This window comes from Zosterops lateralis (assembly GCF_965231275.1).
Source record: "Zosterops lateralis genome assembly, chromosome: 1".
In the NCBI taxonomy this organism is placed as follows: Eukaryota; Metazoa; Chordata; class Aves; order Passeriformes; family Zosteropidae; genus Zosterops; species Zosterops lateralis.
In genome coordinates this window covers 484,550-505,529 of record NC_139762.1, presented here as the reverse complement: position 1 = coordinate 505,529, position 20,980 = coordinate 484,550, and the positions used below count along the sequence as shown (strand labels likewise).

The 20,980-nt window shown below is 68.6% G+C and overlaps 1 protein-coding gene across 1 annotated transcript in view; it reads right to left on the bottom strand.

Moving 5' to 3' along the window:
* Positions 1–18,267, bottom strand: part of KCNH2 (potassium voltage-gated channel subfamily H member 2) — a gene marked incomplete at both ends in the record, with an annotated part of 48,127 nt that extends 29,860 nt beyond the window's left edge. The window contains 5 exons of the mRNA XM_083872749.1: positions 6,773–6,987; positions 9,384–9,845; positions 11,399–11,563; positions 15,956–16,186; positions 18,192–18,267. Coding sequence (XP_083728875.1) covers positions 6,773–6,987; positions 9,384–9,845; positions 11,399–11,563; positions 15,956–16,186; positions 18,192–18,267 — 1,149 coding nt within the window. The remainder of the gene's footprint in view (positions 1–6,772; positions 6,988–9,383; positions 9,846–11,398; positions 11,564–15,955; positions 16,187–18,191) is intronic.
* Between the last annotated feature and the right edge of the window lie 2,713 nt (positions 18,268–20,980).

Here is a 20,980-nt window from a genome sequence, read left to right as displayed (position 1 = left end):
TGTGCCCCCCACACCTGCCCTAACACAGGCCTGGCACCACCCAACGCCCCCTGAGACCCCCAGACCTCACTAAACACTCACACCCACCTTATCACTGACCCCGAGACCCCCCTGGGGACACCCCCAGGCACACCCACCCCCCATGACCCCCCCCTGTCCCCTGCAGGTGTCACCCAGGGCGGTCACCCTCAGCCAGGTGACACCGGGGCGCCGTGGGGACAAGGGGACACCCCAATGCTGGGACCCCCCAAGCCCCCCACCCTGCAGGGCTGCCCCCCTGGGGGTACTCACGGCGCTGAGCTGGGGGGTCGCAGCCCCCTCGGGACCCCCCGACATGGGGACACGGGGGACACGGGGACACGGTGGCACCCGCTGCTGCCTGTGACACCCGTGGCAGGGTGGGGTGGGGGACAGGCCCCGTGACGGGGTGACGTCCCTGGGGGGGCGGTGCGACCGCCCCAGCCCCGAGCCCTGCACGGGGACGGTGCTGCTGACCCACCCCAAAGTCACCCCAAAACCACCCCAAAGCCACCCCAAAGTCACCCCAAAGACACCCCAAAGACGCCCCAAAACTACCCCAAAGTCGCCCCAAAGACGCCCCAAAGACACCCCAAAGACACCCCGAAGACACCCCAAAACCACCCCAAAGCCACCCCAAAGACACCCCAAAGACACCCCAAAGACACCCCAAAGCTGCCCCAAAGACACTCCAAAGACGCCCCAAAGTCGCCCCAAATACGCCCCAAAGACACCCCAAAGACACTCCAAAAACGCCCCAAAGATGCCCCAAAGTCGCCCCAAAGACGCCCCAAAGGCGCCCCAAAGTCACCCCAAAGGCACCCGAAAGGCACCCCAAAGTCACCCCAAAGACGCCCCAAAGACACCCCAAAGCTGCCCCAAAGACACCCCAAAGACACTCCAAAAACGCCCCAAAGACGCCCCAAAGTCGCCCCAAAGCCATCCCAAAGATGCCCCAAAGACACCCCAAAGTCACCCCAAAGACGCCCCACAGACACCCCAAAGATGCCCCAAAGTCGCCCCAAAGACGCCCCAAAGACGCCCCAAAGTCACCCCAAAGACGCCCCACAGACACCCCAAAGATGCTCCAAAGTCGCCCCCAAGTCACCCCAAAGTCACCCCAAAGACGCCCCAAAGACGCCCCAAAGACACCGGCAAGGGAACGGCTACGAGGGACACCCTGGGACACTCTGGGACTGCCTGGGACACCCCAGGGATCACCTGGGACACCCTGGGGACTCCCTGGGATATCCTGGGACCACCTGGGGACTGCCTGGGACACCCTGGGACACCCCAGGGACCGCCTGGGACACCCTGGGGACCGCCAGGGACAAAGCAGAGGCCACATCAGCCACGAGCCGTTACCCCACATCACCCCACAAGCCACCACGGCACATCTGGACACATCTGGACACAGCTGGGCCCGGCCAAGGCACCGGGTGGGCAGCGGGGACCCCCCAGGGGGGTTATGGCCCCCAAAGTCACCCACCACAACCACCCTGGACCCCCAGGGTCACCCACCACAACCAGCAGTGCCCCCCTACTCCAACAGTGGGGGTACCCCAGACCCAGTGAGGAGCTACAGGACCCCCTCCCCAAACGGGGGACACTCAGACCCCCCCAGGACCTCCCAGGACCCCCCAGGCGCCCCCAGCCCTTCAGAGCCGCCTGCTGAGACCCCCAGCGCCCTCCCCCTGCTCAGCGCCCCCCATTGGGGTGTGTGGGGACACCCCGGGGACCCCTCAGGGCAGGATAAACCCCGGGTCCCCTCTGCCGCCGTGGGGGGAGACCCCCCGAGAATCCCGGGACCACCAAACGCCCCTCGAAGCCCCCCGGTGCTCCCCAGAGCCCCTCAGAGCCCCTCAGAGCCCCTCAAAGCCCCCCGGTGCTCCCCAGAGCCCCCCAGTGCCGCTCAAAGCCCCTCAGAGCCCCCCGGTGCCCCCTAGAGCCCCTCAGAGCCCCCCAGAACCTCCCCAGAGCCCCTCAGAGCCCCCCAGAGCCCCTCAGAGTCCACCGCACTTCCTGAGCCACCAGGCTGGAGACCCTCACCGCCCGCCGGACCCTCTCCAGAGCCCCCCAGAGCCCCCCGGTGCCGCTCAGAGCCCCTCAAAGCCCCTCAGAGCCCCTCGGTGCCTCTCAGAGCCCCCCAGATCCCCCCGGTGCCCCCCCAGGCTCCATATCCCCCCCCCACCAGCGTGGGAACCCCCCGGGACCCCCGAAACCCGAGCGGCGGCGGCACAAACTGCGGGTTCTCCTTTTTTCCTCCCGGTGCGGACCCCCGAGCCCCCTCCCCTGGTCCTGCCGGGTCTCCCCGAGCCCCCCCGAGCCCCCTGAGCCCCCTAGAGCCCCCCAGAGCGCCCCGGTGCCCCTCAGAGCCCCCCAGATCCCCCCAAACCCGAGCGGTGGCACAAACTGCGGGTCCCCCTATTCCCTCCCGGTGAGGACCCCCGAGCCCCCTCCCCTGGTCCTACCGGGTCCCCCCAGAGCCCCCTGAGCCCCCCCGAGCCCCCCCGAGCCCCCCGCACCTCCTGGGCCACCAGGCTGGAGACCCTCACCGCCCGGCGGACCCGGTCCCGGCGCTCCCCGTCGGGGCGGTCCCCGCTGTCCCCCCTCACCGGGGCCATGGCCGCGCTCCGGGGGTCCCCGAGCCCCCCCCCCCCCCGGCCCCGAGAGCGGCAGATGGAGCGGGGCGGGACCCCCGAGCCCCCCCCCAACCCGGCCCCGGGCTGAGCCACTCCCCGGGGGAGGGACGGGGGGAGGAACCGGGGTTTGATCCCGTCCGGAGGGAACCGGAGACCCCCAGACCCCAGGGGGGACCCCCAGACCACACCGGGGACCCCCAGACCACACTGGAGACCCCCAAACCCCCCGGGGACCCCCAGACCACACCGGGGGACCCCCAGACCACACTGGGGACCCCCAAACCCCCCGGGGACCCCCAAACCGCACTGGGGACCCCCAGACCACACCGGGGACCCCCAGACCACACTGGAGACCCCCAGACCACACCGGGGGACCCCCAGACCACACTGGAGACCCCCAGACCACACCGGGGGACCCCCAGACCACACTGGAGACCCCCAGACCGCACTGGGGGACCCCCAGACCGCACTGGAGACCCCCAGACCACACCGGAGACCCCCAGACCACACCGGAGACCCCCAAACCACACCGGAGACCCCCAAAGCGGGACTTGCACAGCCCCGGCAGCGGCGGGATGGGGATGGGGGGCATTGATGGGGGTGGGGACACGGACAGGGACAGGGATGGGGACAATGATGGGGGACAAGGACAGTGATGGGGACAGGGACAGGGATGGGGATGAGGACAGGGAGTGATGGGGACAGCGATGGAGGGGACAAGGACAGGGATGGTGGGGAGAGGGATGGGGACAGGGATGGGAACGGGGACAGGGACAGTGACAGGGATGGGGACACGGACAGTGACGGTGGCGCTGAGCTGGCCCTGCCTTGGCAGCCCCGGCTGATTCACGGCTCCCGGTGTCCCCATGTCCCCGTGTCCCTGGCCAGAGCCCAGGCCTGGCACTGCCCCACGGCTGTGCCCCCCCAGGCCCCCTGGACACCCCCGGCCCCTCCTGGACACCCCCAGCCCCTCCTGGACACCCCCAGGCCCCCTGGACACCCCCAGCCCCTCCTGGACACCCCCAGCCCCTCCTGCCACCTCTGGACACCCCCAGGCCTGGCACTGCCCCTCAGCTGTGCCCTCCAGGCCCCCCTGGCCACCCCCGGCCCCTCTGGACACCCCCAGCCCCAAGGACAGGGACCTGGGGCAGCGCCCCCGCCCTCCCAGGCGGTGCCAGCAGGGCCGGGGTGGGCAATGGGGGGTCCCTGGAGTCCCCAACCCGCCCCCAATGCCGCTGATGTGACCCCAGTGACGCCCCCCCCCCGCTGGTGGCACCGCCGGGTCCTCACACCCTGAATGGGTCTGGGGTCCCACCCGGGGATCCCCCCAGAACACACCCTGAATGGGTCTGGGGTCCCACTCCAGAACACACCCCGAGTGTCCCCTCTGTCCCCCCTGTCCCCGCTGTCTCCTCATGTCCCCGGGGACAATTAACCCCGGCCCAGGCAATCAAGGGGAGCTGGGGGGATTTGGGGATGGGGAATGAGGGGGGGACACCCCACAGAGCGCCTGGAGACCCCCGGAGCCCCGGCAGAGGGACTGGAGACCCCCGGAGCCCCGGCAGAGGGACTGGAGACCCCCAGAGGGGACTGGAGACCCCCGGAGGGGACTGGAGACCCCCGGAGCTCCAGGTGGGAGCCCCGGCAGAGGGACTGGAGCTCCAGGTGAAGCCACGCTCCCCTCGGGCTCCCTCACGTGCCCGGGCATGTGCAGGCCGGGGGGTCCCGGGGGGGTCGCGCAGATGCTCCGGGGCCGCTCCATCCCCCGCCGGCTGCTGGAGACCCCCGGGGACATCCCGGGGACATCCCAGGACCCCCGGGGACACCGCGGGGACACCGCAGGACCCCCAGGGACCCCCGGGGCGGCACCGAGGGCGGGTCCCCCCCCACCCCGCAGGCCCCCCGGGAATGCCCGCAGCCCCCCCAGCCCCCCCCCCCCCGGATCATTAGCGGAGGGATGTCGGGGTGTAATTAAGAGGCGCCTCCCGGTGCAGCGGCAGATGGTGGTTACACAACGGGCAGGGGATTAGAGACCACGGCCAGGGCCGGGCACCGGCAGGGACACAACCGGGGCAGGGGGATCGGGGAAAAGGGGATCACGGCAAAGGGGGTCACGGCACCAGGGTGATGGGGATCACGGCCCTGGGGTGAGGGGGATCATGGCAAAGGGGCCAGGGGGATCACGGGTGAGGGGCCAGGGGGATCACGGGTGAGGGGGATCACGGCACCGGGGCAAAGGGGATCATCACACCAGGGTGAGGGGGGTCACAGGTGAGGGGTGATGGGGATCATGGCACTGGGACCAGGGGGATCACGGCACTGGGGTGAGGGGGATGATGGCACTGGAGTGAGGATCACTGCACCGGGGCCTGGGGGATCATGGCACCCAGGTGATGATAGGGGATCACGGTACCAGGGCCAGGGGGATCACAGCACAGGGGCCAGGGGCACCATGGCAAAGGGGTGAGGGGGATCACAGCACTGGTGTGATGGGGGATCACCACACTGGGGTGAGGTGGATCACGGCACCGGGGCCAGGGGGATCACAGCACCGGGGTGATGGTGGATCATGGCACCAAGGCCAGGGGGATCACAGCACTAACAGGCGTCTGCCCCCTACATCTCACTGGGAGCCCCCCAGGGACTGTCCCAGACCCGGCTCCCCCCAGCCACGGCACCCAAAACACCAGAACAGCGTGGCCACGACCCCCCGGGCAGTTTGGGGCAGACCCCTTGGGCAGTTTGGGGCAGACCCCCGGGCAGTTTGGGGCAGACCCCCTGGGCAGTTTGGGGCAGAGCCCCCGGGCAGTTTGGGGCAGATCCCCCGAGCAGTTTGGGGCAGACCCCCCGAGCAGTTTGGGGCAGACCCCCTGGGCAGTTTGGGGCAGACCTCCTGGTCAGTTTGGGGCAGACCCCCCAGGCAGTTTGGGGCAGACCCCCCAGGCAGTTTGGGGCAGACCCCCTGGCCAGTTTGGGGCAGACCCCCCGGGCAGTTTGGGGCAGAGCCCCCGGGCAGTTTGGGGCAGACCCCCCAGGGCAGTTTGGGGCAGAGCCCCCAGCACCATCGAGCCTCCCTGGCACTGCCCGGCTGCCTCCAGCACTGCCGGGTCACTTTGGCACCACCGGGTCACTTTGGCATCGCCGGGACATTTCTGGCATCACTCAGACACTTTGGCAGCACTCGGCCACCTCCAGCACTGCACATCCCCTCCAGCACTGCCTGGACATGTTGTCACTGCTGGGACACTTTGTCACTGCCGGGACACATTGTCACTGCCAGGCCACCTTGGCACAGCCCGGCCACATCCTCACTGAAATTGTCCAGTATAACCTGGCCATCCCTGCACCTCGTGCCACCTCTGCCACCACCTGGTGTTCCCAGTCACCTCCTGCACCACCCAGTCACCTCCAGTGCTACCCAGTCACCTCCTGCATCACCCAGTGACCTCCTGCACCTCCCAGTCACCTCCTGCACCACACAGCCCCGGGGCCCTCCACAGCCCCCAGGGCCTCACCTGTGTCACCTGTCCCCCCTCCAGGCCTCACCTGTGTCACCTGTCCCCCCAGCCAGGCCTCACCTGTGTCACCTGTCCCCCCACCAGGGCCTCACCTGTGTCACCTGTCCCCCCCCCCCCAGGCCTCACCTGTGTCACCTGTCCCCCCACCAGGGCCTCACCTGTGTCACCTGTCCCCCCTCCAGGCCTCACCTGTGTCACCTGTCCCCCTGTCCCCCGGCCGGGCCTCACCTGTGTCACCTGTCCGCCTGCCCAGGTCTCACCTGTGTCACCTGTCCGCCTGCCCAGGCCCCACCTGTGTCACCTGTCCCCCCGGCCAGGCCTCACCTGTGTCACCTGTCCCCCCACCAGGGCCTCACCTGTGTCACCTGTCCCCCACCCAGGCCTCACCTGTGTCACCTGTCCCCCCCTCTGGGCCTCACCTGTGTCACCTGTCCCCCCACCAGGGCCTCACCTGTGTCATCTGTGTCACCTGTCCCCCCACCAGGGCCTCACCTGTGTCACCTGTCCCCCTGCCCAGGCTTCACCTGTGTCACCTGTCCCCCCTCCAGGCCTCACCTGTGTCACCTGTCCCCCTGTCCCCTGGCCGGGCCTCACCTGTGTGACCTTCTCGGTGACGTTGTGTGTGCGGTCGCGCAGTTTGGTGGGGGCGATGATGGGGCGGGGGGCGGGGGGCGGGGCCAGGAGCCCCCCCGGCTGCAGGTCCATGAAGTTGAGGGTGATCTGGGGGATGCGGCCGATGGCCCGGAACCGCGCCAGGTCCGAGTCCGACGTGGAGTTGAGCAGAGCGCTGCGCACCGCGGCCACCGCGCCTGGGGACAACGGCACTGTCACTGTCACTGCCACTGTCACCGCGGCCACCGCGCCTGGGGACAACGGCACTGTCACTGTCACTGTCACCACAGTGTCCCACCGGCACCGGGACTGTCACCGGCACCAGGACTGTCACCACGGCCACCGCGCCTGGGGGGACAATGGCACTGTCACTGTCACTGTCACTGTCACCACAGTGTCCCACCGGCACCGGGACTGTCACCACGGCCACCGCGCCTGGGGGGACAATGGCACTGTCACTGTCACTGCCACTGTCACCGCGGCCACCGCGCCTGGGGACACAACGGGACTGTCACTGTCACTGTCACCACCACTGTCACTGTCACCACAGTGTCCCACGGCACCGGGAACTGCCACCGCCACTGTCACTGTCACCACGGTCACTGCGCCTGGGGACACAACGGGACTGTCACTGTCACTGTCACCACAGTGTCCCACCAGCACCGGGAACTGCCACCGCCACTGTCACTGTCACCGCGCCTGGGGACACAACGAGACTGTCACTGTCACTGTCACCGCCACCGCCACCGTCACTGTCACCACGGTGTCCCACAGCACCGGGACTGCCACCAGCACCAGGACTGTCACTGCAGCCACCATGCCTGGGGACACAACGGCACTGTCACTGTCACCGCCACCGGCACCGTCACTGTCACCGTGGCGTCCCATAGCACCAGGAACTGCCACCGGCACTGGGACTGTCACTGCAGCCACCACGCCTGGGGACACAACGGCACTGTCACTGTCACTGTCACTGTCACCACGGTGTCCCACCGGCACCAGGACTGTCACCGCGGCCACCGCGCCTGGGGGGACAACGGCACTGTCACTGCCACTGTCACCACAGTGTCCCACAGCACCGGGACTGCCACTGCCACTGTCACCGCGCCTGGGGACACAACGGCACTGTCACCGTCACTGTCACCGCCACTGCCACCGTCACTGTCACCAGAGTGTCCCAGGGCACCGGGACTGCCACTGGCACCGGTGACTGCCACCGCAGTGTCCCACGGCACCGGGACTGCCACCGCCACTCTCACTGTCACTGCAGTGTCCCACGGCACCGGGACTGTCACCGCGGCCACCGCGCCTGGGGGACACAACGGCACTGTCACTGTCACTGTCACTGCAGTGTCCCACTGCCACCGGGACTGCCACCGGCACTGGGACTGCCACCGGGGACTGCCACCGGCACTGGGGACTGTCACTGTGGAGTCCCACAGCACCGGGACTGTCACTGGCACTGGGGACTGCCACTGGGACTGGGGACTGCCACTGTCACTGTCACCATGGCGTCCCACGGCGCCAGGACTGTCACCGCGGTGTCCCATGGCACCGAGACTGCCACCAGCATTGGTACTGTCACCACGGTGTCCCACGGCACCGGGACTGCCACCGGTACTGGGGACTGCCACCGGGGCTCACATATCCTGCTCCTGCCACCGGGCCTCACAGACCCTGCGCCCCCCGGGACAGGCCCCACAGCTTCCCAAGGCCCCTGTGACAGGGGTCCCACAGTCCCTGGGGGGATCCCACAGCTCCTCCAGGGTTGGGGTCCCACCAATGTGGAGCCCCCAGGGCAGGGGAGGGCCCAGCCGTGTGTCACCGGCCCCCGGGGACCTGCAGAGCTGCTCTCAGTTACCTTTAATATCATTATAGTAATTGTCCCTTATCTTAATGCGCTTAACGGGCTCCGGGGCCAACGAGGTGATTCCCGAGGTGGTTCCCAGGGTGGTCCCACACTGTGGCTCAGTGGGGCCGAGGGGGCTGCGGGAGGGGCTGGGGGGGTCTTGGTGGTGGATGGGGGGATCCCCAGTCCCCTCTAGCCCCGGGCACTGCTGTGGGGCAGCGGGGTCACCGGGGTGTGTGGCTGTGGCTGTCCCCATGTCCCCGGCCCTGGGGGCTGTCCCTGGCCTTAATGGCTGGCCCTGGCCCTGGGGGCTGTCCTGATGTCCCCAGCCCCAGTGGCTGTCCCCGGCCCTGGGGGCTGTCCCCATGTCCCCAGCCCCTAAGGCTGTCCCCATGTCCCAGCCCTGGGGGCTGTCCCTGGCCCCAATGGCTGTCCCCATGTTCCCATGTCCCCAGCCCTGGGGGCTGTCCCCATGTCCCCATGTCCCCATCCCCTAAGGCTGTCCCCCTGTCCCCACGTCCCCATGTCCCCATCCCCTAAGGCTGTCCCCATGTCCCCATCCCCTAAGGCTGTCCCCATGTCCCCATGTCCCCATGTCCCCATCCCCTAAGGCTGTCCCCATGTCCCCATCCCCTAAGGCTGTCCCCACGTCCCCATGTCCCCAGCCCCGATGGCTGTCCCCATGTCCCCATCCCTAAGGCTGTCCCCATGTCCCCATGTCCCCATCCCCAAGGCTGTCCATACCGGTGCTGGACCCGCGGTGCAGGCCGGCGCTGGCACTGGCGTGTCGGCTGTGGCATCGCTTGTCCCCGTCCCCCTTCATGGCCTCGATGTCATCGACGGAGGACGCGCGGCGGAGGCTGCGGAGGCTCTCCCGGGACCGGCGCTCCCGGGACCGGCTCCGGGCCAGGCTGTGGTTGGCAAAGGCCAGCGCCAGGCGCTCGGCCCGCGGGGACGGCTGTGTCACCTCGGGGTCCCCCATCAGCGCCGCCTCGTCCTCGGGACGGTCCCCGGCGCCGGGATCCAGCGAGGACGAGGCGTCCTCGGGGCCCGAGTCGCTGGCAGGGAGGGCCAGGTCCACGGCCAGGGGGTCCATCACCCCCGGGTCCACCACCACCACGTCCGGGGGCTCGGGGGGCTCGGGGGGCAGCGACTGGCGGCTGCCGGTGAGAGCCAAGAGCTTCAGCCGCAGGGAGCGGCTGCGTCCTGGGGAGGGACAGCGCCGGGTCAGGGCTGGGCCGGGGTCAGGACCCGGCTCCAAATCCCCCCCGTGGGGCTGCTGCGGCCACAGGGACCGGCTGCGTGCTGGGGGTCAGGGCAGGGGTCAGGGCTGGGGTCAGGGCAGGGGTCAGGGCAGGGGTCAGGGCTGGGGTCAGGGCTGGGGGTCAGGGCTGGGGTCAGGGCAGGGGTCAGGGCAGGGGTCAGGGCTGGGGTCAGGGCTGGGGGTCAGGGCTGGGGTCAGGGCAGGGGTCAGGGCTGGGGTCAGGGCTGGGGGTCAGGGCTGGGGTCAGGGCAGGGGTCAGGGCAGGGGTCAGGGCAGGGGTCAGGGCAGGGGTCAGGGCTGGGGTCAGGGCTGGGGGTCAGGGCTGGGGTCAGGGCTGGGGGTCAGGGCTGGGGGTCAGGGCTGGGGTCAGGGCAGGGGTCAGGGCTGGGGGTCAGGGCTGGGGTCAGGGCAGGGGTCAGGGCTGGGGGTCAGGGCTGGGGTCAGGGCTGGGGTCAGGGCTGGGGTCAGGGCTGGGGGTCAGGGCTGGGGGTCAGGGCTGGGGTCAGGGCTGGGGGTCAGGGCTGGGGTCAGGGCTGGGGTCAGGGCTGGGGGTCAGGGCTGGGGTCAGGGCTGGGGGTCAGGGCTGGGGTCAGGGCTGGGGTCAGGGCTGGGGTCAGGGCTGGGGTCAGGGCTGGGGTGAGGGCTGGGGTCAGGGTTGGGGTCAGGGTTGGGGGTCAGGGTTGGGGTCAGGGCTGGGGGTCAGGGCTGGGGGTCAGGGCTGGGGTCAGGGCTGGGGGTCAGGGCTGGGGTCAGGGCAGGGGTCAGGGCTGGGGTCAGGGCTGGGGTCAGGGCTGGGGTCAGGGCTGGGGTCAGGGTTGGGGTCAGGGCTGGGGGTCAGGGCAGGGGTCAGGGCTGGGGTCAGGGCAGGGGGTCAGGGCTGGGGGTCAGGGCAGGGGTCAGGGCTGGGGTCAGGGCAGGGGTCAGGGCAGGGGTCAGGGCAGGGGTCAGGGGCAGGGTTTGACCCCCTCCCCATGGTGCTGCCCACTGTCCTCATGTGCCCTATAGCGACACCTGGGACATGGGGACAGCAGGACATGGGCTGACACCGGCCTGGTGGCACTGAGCCCATTGCCCCTGCAGGGACCTGGGAGGGTGTGACTCAGTGTCCCTGTCCCCCCAAATACCTGGGGGTGACCCTGTGTCCTTGTCCCCTCATACCTGGGGGTGTCCCTGTCCCCCCATACCTGGGGGTGACTCAATGTCTCTGTCCCCCCATACCTGGGGGTGTCCCCATGTTCCTGTCCCCCCCATACCTGCAGGCCCCCAGGGGGTTGGGGTGACCCACTGTCCCTGTCCCCCCAATACCTGGGGGCTGACCCAGTGTCCCTGTCCCCCCACACCTGTTTGTGACCCACTGTCTCTGTCCCCCCCACACCTGTTTGTGTCCCCATGTCCCTGTCCCCCCCATACCTGCAGGCCCCCAGGGGGTTGGGGTGACCCAATGTCCCTGTCCCCCCACACCTGTTTGTGTCCCCATGTCCCTGTCCCCCCATACCTGCGGGCCCCCAGGGGGCCGGGGTGACCCAGTGGTTGGTGCTGGGGGTCGGGGCCTCCCCGGGCTCAGGTTCCCTCACGGCCTCGAAGTTGAGGATGAACATGATGACGGTGCCATCCTCGTTCTTCACGGGCACCACGTCCACCAGGCAGGGGAAGGAGCTGCCTGCGGGGAGGGGGGACAGTGACAGGGGCAGTGACACCCCAAAACATCCTGGGGGACACCCCAAAACATCCTGAGACACCTCAAAACATCCTGGGACACCCCAAAACATCCGTGAGGACCCCCCAAAACATCCTGAGACACCTCAAAACATCTATGAGGACACCCCAAAATATCCTGAGACACCCCAAAACATCCTGGGACACCCTAAAACATCCTGGGACACCCCAAAACATCCTGGGGGACACCCCAAAACATCCTGGGACACACTGCCCCACCCAGTCCCTGCTGGGCGCCCCCTCCTCACCCCAACCCTACTGGGGACCCCCTCCTGGGCCTGCCCCCCACTCTGGGGGTCCCCCCCCGTGTGCCCCCCAACCCCGACTCCCCCACTCAGCCCCACTTCAGCTGCCCCACACGGGGGGAAACTGAGGCACTGAAGGGTGTGAGTGCCCCCCCTTTCTCACCCCAAATATTTTGGCCATTTCTGTGCGTGGGCAGCGGGGCTGGGGAGGGGCCCGGGGGGCTCTGGGGGTGCCAGCCCGGGTTAATCCGCTCAGAACTCGTTAACAGCTGTGGCGTTAATCCTGTGCCACAGCTGGGCCGGGGGGGGGTCAGGGCAGCCTGGGGCAACCTCTGGGGGATAAGGGGGGGCTTCCTGTTCCCTCCAGCACCCCACACCCTGAGGGGGCTCTGAGGGGGCTCTGAGGGGGCTCTGAGGGGGCTCTGAGGGGGCTCTGGGGACACGCCGGTGATGCCAAAGCCCGAATTCCCCCCAGGCGGTGTGTCCCCCCGCCCAGGGCTGGCCCAGGGCCCGGCACGGCGGGTTCCAGCTGGCCCCGTTCACGGTCCCGGGGCGGGGGGATTCCCCGGCACACGCGGGGCCAGCCCGGGGGGGCACAGGGGGGCCCCAGGCTTTGGCCACCAGGGGATTAGTGCCACCAACACGCACAGGGGTCGCTGTCACCGCCGGCTTCAGCCGCCCCCAGGGAATATTGAGACCCCCCCCGGTCTGGCTGCCTGGTGGGGGCTGGTCCTGGGGGAGAGGGGGCGATGGGGGGACCCCCAGGGGGGCAGGTGAAGCCATGGGGGGAGCCCTGGGGTGGGGGGGCAAAGGGGGGACCCCCAGGGGGGCAGGTGAAGCCGTGGGGGGAGCCCTGGGGTGGGGGCCATGGGGGGACACAGAGGGGCATCCTGTTCTAGACCTGCCCCCCTCACCCTCTCCCACCCCCAGAGCTGAGCCCCAAATCCCCCCAAAACCCCCTCACTGCACCCCCAGCACCCTGTGACTGCCAGGGGGGGGCACCGGGACCCCCAAAGCGGGGGGAGACCCCCTTGCCCCCCCTCACTGCACCCCCTGCCCTGGGACCCCCATTCCTGCCCCCCCCACCGCATCCACTGCCCTGAGACCCCCACCCCTGCACCCCCACTGCACCCCCTGCTCTGGGACCCCCACCCCTGCCCCCACTGCCCTGAGACCCCCACCCCTGCACCCCCACCACAACCACTGCTCTGGGACCCCCACCCCTGCACTCAACTGCCCTGGAGACCCTCACCCCTGCACCCCCACCCCCCCACTGCCCTGGGACCCCCACCCCTGCCCCCCCAGCTCTCAGCCAGGCTGGGGACACCCCTCTGGCACCAGGAGACCCCCAAAGCCCCCCCTTATCTCAGGACAAAGCCCCAATCTGGCTCCTCTCGGTGCTCCCCCCCTGCACCAACCCCAGGGGGCCACACACAGGGGGGACCCCCAAAAGCCACAACAGCACTGGGGGGGGTCTGTAGCCTCTCCCTGTCCCCCACCCAGCCTGGGGGTCCCTGGGGTGTCTCTGTGGGGACACAGGTGCCCCAGGGGCGCCGTGACCTCCCCGTGTCCCCGGCACCACAAACAACACGTCGGGAAGACAAATGGCTGCAGCAGCAGCGGCGGCTCCACCGCGGCGGCTCCGGGAACCAGGACACGGCATAGGGAACTGGGGCACGCCGGGGGCTCGGGGTGGGGGCTGCAGGGGGGTGGGGGGCACCACAACACAATCCTGGGGGCACCCATGGGACAGCAGGGATGCTGGAGGCACTGGGGACAAGGCCCTGCCCCACAGCCTGGGGGTCCCAGGGCACTGAGTGGACCCCCCAGGCACACAGCACAGTGCTGTGGGGAGGTGACAACCGTGGTGGCATCACTGCAGCCCCCAGGGCCACCACCCACCCCAGCAAGGGGCCCCTCAGTGGGAGCAGGACACCCCAAATCCAGGGAAAACTCACTGCCAAGGCTCCTATCTGCTATCCCAAGGGACAGCCGGTCCCCATGGCTGCCCCTGCCCCAGAGCACCCCCAGGGCCCTCATCACACTCCCCATGGGCCCCACAGAGGCTTCCAAGGCCTGGCAGAGGTTGGGACCCCTCAGCAGTTCTGGGAACCCCCTGTGCCACCCCTTGAGGGCTGGGAGGGGGTGAGACCCCCACGCTGCTCGGGGGGCACAGCTGGGGGCTGTGGGGACTCAAGGAAGGCCCCAAGCAGGACCCCAATCCCCCACCCCTCTGGCACAGCCTGGCAGGGCTGATCAGTGTCACCCCAAGGGGGCTCAACACAGATTTTAGGGGGGCACCCATGTCCTCCTGTGCCCCACAGCACAGTCCAGAGAGCACTGGGGTGTGCCGGGCAGGGTGATGAGGGTCCCAGGGCCAGGAGAGGTGCCCCTGGCCCCATCCCAAACCCCCCCAGGGCTCCTGGGGCTGTGGTGGTGGCTCTGAGCAGAGCCGTGGCCACACCAGCAGCTGCCACCAGCTTTGTTTACTCCAGCAGCGGAACCGGGGCCGTGTGCCCAGAGCGGGGACAGCCCTGGTGACAGCAGGGACACCTGGCACTGGCACAGGGCCACGGGGAGGGGAAACACCAGCTCCACCAATGTGGGGAGGCAGCTCTGGGGGGCACAGGGACCCCCGGGGTGTCACCTGCCTGGTTGGGATGGCAGCACTGTGACACTCAGCCCAGTTCTCCCTTGTCCTTGCTCCAGGTGACACAGCACCCCTGAGTGTGGCATCGCCCTCTGGGGGGGATCCCTGCACCCCACAACGCTGCACCCACAGCCTGGGGCTCCCTGGGGTCCCTCCTGCTGGCCATGGTGGCACCAGGAAGGGCTGAGGACTCACAGGGTGGCAGTGCCTCACCAGAGCCAGGCTGCCACCCTGCTGGGAGCCACCAACACTGTGAACCCCCGGGATTCCCTTGGGTTCCCTCCTGTGCCAACAACTCCTGGCACCCAGGTCTGTCCCTGTGCCTGCTGTCCCCCTGTGTGCCTGCTGTCCCCTCTGTCCCTGCTGTCCCCCTGTCCCTGCTGTCCCCCTGTCTCCAACCCAGTCCTCCTAGGGGGGTCTGCACCATCCTTGAGATAGAAGCAGATCTCCACCTTGTGCTCCCACACCTGCCACCCTCAGTGCCACCCCACTGTCCCTGTCTGTCCCCCTGTGCCCCACTGCCCCCCTGTGCCCTGCTGTCCCCTGGGGTCCATACCATCTTTGCAGTAGAAGCAGATCTCCACCTGGTGCTGCCATCCTCAGTGCCACCCTGCTGTCCCCCCGTGTCCCCCTGTGCCCCTGGTCCCTCGTGGGGTCAGTACCATCCTTGTGGCAGAAGCAGATCTCCAACTCATGCTCCCACACCTGCCATCCTCAGTGCCACCCTGCTGTCCCTTGCTGTCCCCTGCTGTCCCCTGGGGTCCGTACCATCCTTGCGGTAGAAGCAGATCTCCACCTGGTGCTGCCATCCTCAGTGCAGCCCTCCTGTCCCTGCTTGTCCCCCTGTCCCCTGGTCCCATCCTTGTGGCAGAAGGAACTCTCCACCTTGTGCTGCCACCCTTGGTGCCACCCTGCTGTCCCCCCATGTCCTGCTGTCCCCCTGTCCCCCTGTGCCCTGCTGTCCTCTGGGGTCCGTACCATCCTTGCGGTAGAAGCAGATCTCCAAATTGTGCTCCCACACCTGCCATCCTCAGTGCCACCCTGCTGTCCCCCTGTCCCCTGCTGTCCCCTGGGGTCCGTACCATCCTTGCGGTGGAAGCAGATCTCCACCTGGTGCTGCCACCCTCAGTGCCACTCTGCTGTCCCTGCCTGTCCCCCTGTCCCCTGGTCCCTCATGGGGTCTGCACCATCCTTGTGGCAGAAGGAACTCTCCACCTCGTGCTCCCACACCTGCCATCCTCAGTGCCACCCTGCTGTCCCCCTGTCCCCTGCTGTCCCCTGGGGTCCGTACCATCCTTGTGGCAGAAGCAGATCTCCACCTTGCGCTCCCACACCTGCCACCCTTGGTGCCACCCTGCTGTCTCCCTGTGTCCTCCTGTCCCCCTGTGTCCTGCTGTCCCCTGCTATCCCCCCGTCCCCTGCTGTCCCCTGGGGTCCGTACCATCCTTGCGGTAGAAGCAGATCTCCACCTTGCGCTCCTCGGCGCCCAGCAGGGCCTGGGCGATCTGTGCGGCGGCGCGGCGCTGCGTGCGGGGCCCGTGCAGGAAGTCGCAGGTGCTGGGCTGCTGCATCACCTCGGCCCGCGAGTACCCGCAGAGCCGGCAGAACCCCTCGTTGCAGTAGATCACGGCGCAGTTCTCCACGCGGGCGTTCCCGATGATGAATTTGCGGCCTGGAGGGGACAAGGGGATGGGGGGGTTTAGGCTGGAGCATCCCCCGGCCCGGCAGCCCCACAGGGAGGCTCCTCTCCATCCATTCGTCCGTCCATCTGTCCATCCATCCATCAATCCATCAATCCATCCATCCCTCCATCCATCCATCCTTCCGTCTGTCCATCTGTCCATCTGTCCATCCGTCCATCCCTCCATCCATCCATCCATCCATCCATCCCTCCATCCGTCCCTCCATCTGTCCATCCATCCATCCGTCCGTCCATCCCTCCATCCGTCCCTCCATCCGTCCGTCCATCCATCCATCCGTCCATCTGTTCACCCATCCATCCATCCATCCTTCCGTCCACCCGTCCGTCCCTCCATCCGTCCATGGGTCCGGCTTTCCCAGGGGCAAACACTTCATGAGTCATCCCGCTCGCTCCCCAGGGACCCCCCAAAGCTGGTGGCATCGCTGCCATGGGGACCCCAGAACTGTTGGGATCCCACCATCACAGGGACCCCATAACCACGGGGACACAGGGGATCCCAGCACTGCAGGGACCCCATAACCACAGGGAACCTCATCGTGACAGGGACCCCTCAACAGCAGGGACCCCACAACAGCAGGGATTCATCCTCACAGGGACCCCCACAACCCCCTTAGGGACACCACTGCCATGGGGGACCCCAGAACTGTTGGGATCCCACCATCACAGGGACCCCATAACCACAGGGACCCCACAACCACCACAGGCACCTCACAGGGACCCCACAACAGCAGGGACTCATCACCACGGGAACCCCCACAACTGCAGAGCCCCCTTAGGGACACCACTACCATGGGGACCCTGGGACCCCCCCGCCATGGGGACCCTGGGAACCCCCCAAACCACATCCTAAGGGCAGCAGCCCAGCCAGGCCAGACCTCACGACCCCCAGCCTGTCCCCAGCACGGTGACACCTCCCAGCAGGGTGACACCCCCGGCCTGACCCCCAGCAGGGTGACACCTCCCAGCAGGGTGACACCCCCCGGCCTGACCCCCAGCCTGTCCCCCAGCAGCATTTCTCCCCATCCCTGCCCTGTCTCCAGCCTGGGGGATGCTCAGGGCCTGACCCCACAGAGGGGCTGGGAACCCCCAGACTTTTCAGAGCCCCCCCAGAGCCCCCTCTGCCAGGTCTCCCTGCCCCAGAGGTGGGGGGAACACGGGACCCCCAGCCTTGCAGCAGCCTGGGCTGGTGGTGGGGGGAACACGGGACCCCCAGCCCTGCAGCAGCCTGGGATGGTGGGGGGGGGGAACACGGGACCCCCAGCCCCGCAGCAGCCTGGGCTGGTGGTGGGGGGGCTCCACACCTTGGGGGCTGTGGGGAAGCCCCAGTTGTGCCCCCCCCCAGGGCCGGGGGCTGCTGGAGGAGAGGGTGGGCAGTAATCCCCCACTAACCCGGCTTGTCCCCATCACCCCAACCCCACCTGGAGCTGGATGCCAGGGTGAGCAGTGCCCCCTCCCCAGCTGGGAATGTCCCTGTCACCCCAAACCCACCCGGGGGGCTACTGGGGCAGGCGGTGCCCCCTCCCCAGTTGGGCTTGTCCCCATCACCCCAAACCCACCCAGGGGGCTACTGGGGCAGGCGGTGCCCCCTCCCCAGTTGGGCTTGTCCCTGTCACCCCAAACCCACCCGGGGGGCTACTGGGGGTTACTGGGGGCTGGGGTAGGCAGTGCCCCCTCCCCAGTTGGGCTTGTCCCCATCACCCCAAACCCACCCAGGGGGCTGCTGGGGGCTACTGGGGCAGGCAGTGCCCCCTCCCCAATTGGGCTTGTCCCTGTCACCCCAAACCCACCCAGGGGGATACTGGGGGATACTGGGGGTTGAAGCAGGTGGTGCCCCCTCCCCAATTAGGCTCGTCCCCACCACCCCAACCCCCCATGGCCAGACCCCCCTCTCCCCCTCCCCCCCCCGGTGCTCCCCGGTGTCTCCCGGTGTTTCCCAATCCCCCCCCCCCGGCTCCCCCCGGCGCCCCCCACTCACTCTGCCCCTCGAACTTGCGGATGATGGTGTCCAGGAAGGTGTTCTGGGGGGCGACGTGCCCCCGCCGCACCGGCATCGTGCCGGGCCCATGGGCGGCGCCGGGGGGGGCACCGGGGGGGGCACCGGGGGGGGTCCCGCTGCCCTTGAGCCAAGGACGGCGCCGCTCCGGGGGGTCCCGGGGGGGCCTCCCCCGCCCAGCCCGGCCCCGTTCGGTGTTGGGTGCCCGGGGGGGCCCGGGGGGGCTCCGGGGGGGCTCCGGGGGCGGCGGGGCCGAGCCCCCCCCCCGCTCTACCCGCCCGGTGAGCGCCGCGCCATCGGCCTTATTTAGTCACGGAGCGGCCGGGGGGGAGCCCGGGGCTGGGAACGGCCCGGAACGGCTCGGGACGGTTCGGAACGGCTCGGGACGGCTCGGGACGGCTCGGAATGGGTCGGAACGGCTCGGAACGGCTCGGAATGGGTCGGGACGGCTGGGCTGGGATCGGGTTCTGTTCGGTTCGGTTCGGCGCGGTTCGGTTCCGTTAGGTGTTCGGCCGGGCTCGGCTCGGCCCGGTTCGGTTCGGCTGAGCTCAGGCGGGCTGGGCTGAGCTGGGTTCGGCTGGGTTCGGGTTCGGCTGGGTTCGGCTCAGTTCGGCTCGGTTCGGTGTTCGGCTGGGCTCGGCTGGGCTGGGTTGGGGCGGGCTGAGCTGGGTTCGGCTCGGTTCGGCTCAGTTCGGCTCGGCTCGGCTGCACTGGGTTCGGCTGGGCTCGACTCGGCTCGGCCCGGCTCCGTTCGGCTGGGCTCGGGCGGGTTCGGCAGGGCTCGGGCGGGTTCGGGAGGGCTCGGGCGGGTTCGGGAGGGCTCGGCAGGGCTCGGGCGGGTTCGGGAGGGCTCGGGCGGGTTCGGCTGGGCTCGGGCGGGTTCGGCTGGGCTCGGGCAGGTTCGGCTGGGCTCGGGCGGGTTCGGGAGGGCTCGGGCGGGTTCGGGAGGGCTCGGCAGGGCTCGGCCCGGCCCGGCGGGCGCGGCGGGCGCTGCGTGTTGACAGCGGGCCCGGGGGCGGGGCCAGCGCGGGCTCAGCCAATGGGCGCGGGGGGCGCCGGGACCCCTCCCCCAGCCCCGCCCCGCCCCGCCCGGGGGCGCCCAGCAGATCCTTGGCCCCGCCCCCTTTCCCAGTAAAAAGGACACGCCCATGAGATACCGAGCCACGCCCCCTTCCCCAGATCCCGGCTACACCCCCGGGGGACCCCCCAGCGACACCTGGGGGACACCCCGGTACCGACCCCCCTTTGCGGCGAGGACAGGTGGGACAGGGGGACATGGGGACATGGGGACACGGGGACATGGGGACACGGGGACACGGGGACACCAGGATACGGGGACATGGGGACATGGGGACATGGGGACATGGGGACACCAGGATACGGGGACACGGGGACACCAGGACATGGGGACATGGGGACATGGGGACAGGGGGACATGGGGACAGGGGGACAGGGGGACAGGGGGACACGGGGACATGGGGACATGGGGACACCAGGACATGGGGACATGGGGACAGGGGGACAGGAGGACATGGGGACATGGGGACAGGGGGACACGGGGACATGGGGACACGGGGACATGGGGACACGGGGACATGGGGACAGGGGGACATGGGGACATGGGGACACGGGGACATGGGGACATGGGGACAGGGGGACAGGGGGACACGGGGACATGGGGACAGGGGGACACCAGGACACGGGGACACAGGAATGTTGGGATGTCGGGACATGGGGACATGGTGGCACTGGGTTACCAGGACACCGGGACACTGGGACATGGGGACAGTGAGACACCAAGACACCAGAATAAAGTCCAGGATAAAGTACATCCCCATGGCACTGGCACGTTGGGATATGGGGACATTGGCACGTCGGGATATGGGGACAGTGGCACGTCGGGATAGGGGGACAGTGGCACGTCGGGATAGGGGGACACTGGCACATCAGGGTATGGGGACATTGGGATGTCAGGATGTGGGGACACTGGCACATCAGGGTATGGGGACACTGGCACACCAGAGCACTGAGATGCAGGGACAGTGGGACACGGGGACACGGGGACATTTGGGGCAGCAGCAAAGCCCCCAGGCACAGCCCCGGCTGGGTCCTGACAGGAGCCTCCCAGCCTCAGTCACGCCATCCTGGCCCAGCCTAATCCTCTGCCCAGTCCAGTTCCAGTCCCAGCCCCAGTCCCAGCCCCAGTCCCAGCCCCAGTCCCAGACCAGCCCTTGTTCTTGGCCCAACCCCAATCCAATCCCAATCTCTGTCCAATCATAATTCCAGTCTCTGTCCAGTTCTAGTTCCTGTCCCAGTCTCAGCCCAGACCTCACTGAGTCCCCATCCTGCCCAGTTGTGGTCCCAGTCCCAATCTAATCACAGTCCCAGTTAAATCCTAATCCCAGTCCCCTTTCCAGTCCAATCCCAGTCCGGTCTGGTCCCAGTACTAGTCTCCATCCAGTCCGAATCCCAGTTCCAGTCCAAGTCCTGGTCCCAGTTCAAATTCCAGTCCCAGTCCACTTCCAGAGCAGTCCAGTGGAACCCAAATCCACTCCCAGTCCGAATCTGGCCCAGTCATGCTCCCAGTCACAATCAAAGGTCAGTCCCAGTCACAATCAAAGGTCAGTCCCAGTCCAGGCAGGGTCCCAGCACTGTCCCAGTCCAGACCAATCCCAGTCCTAACCGTGGTGCTGGTCCCAGTGCTGATCCCAGTCCCACTTCAACCCAGCCCAGTCCCAGTTCTCTTCCAGTTCCTGGTGTCGGTGGTGGTC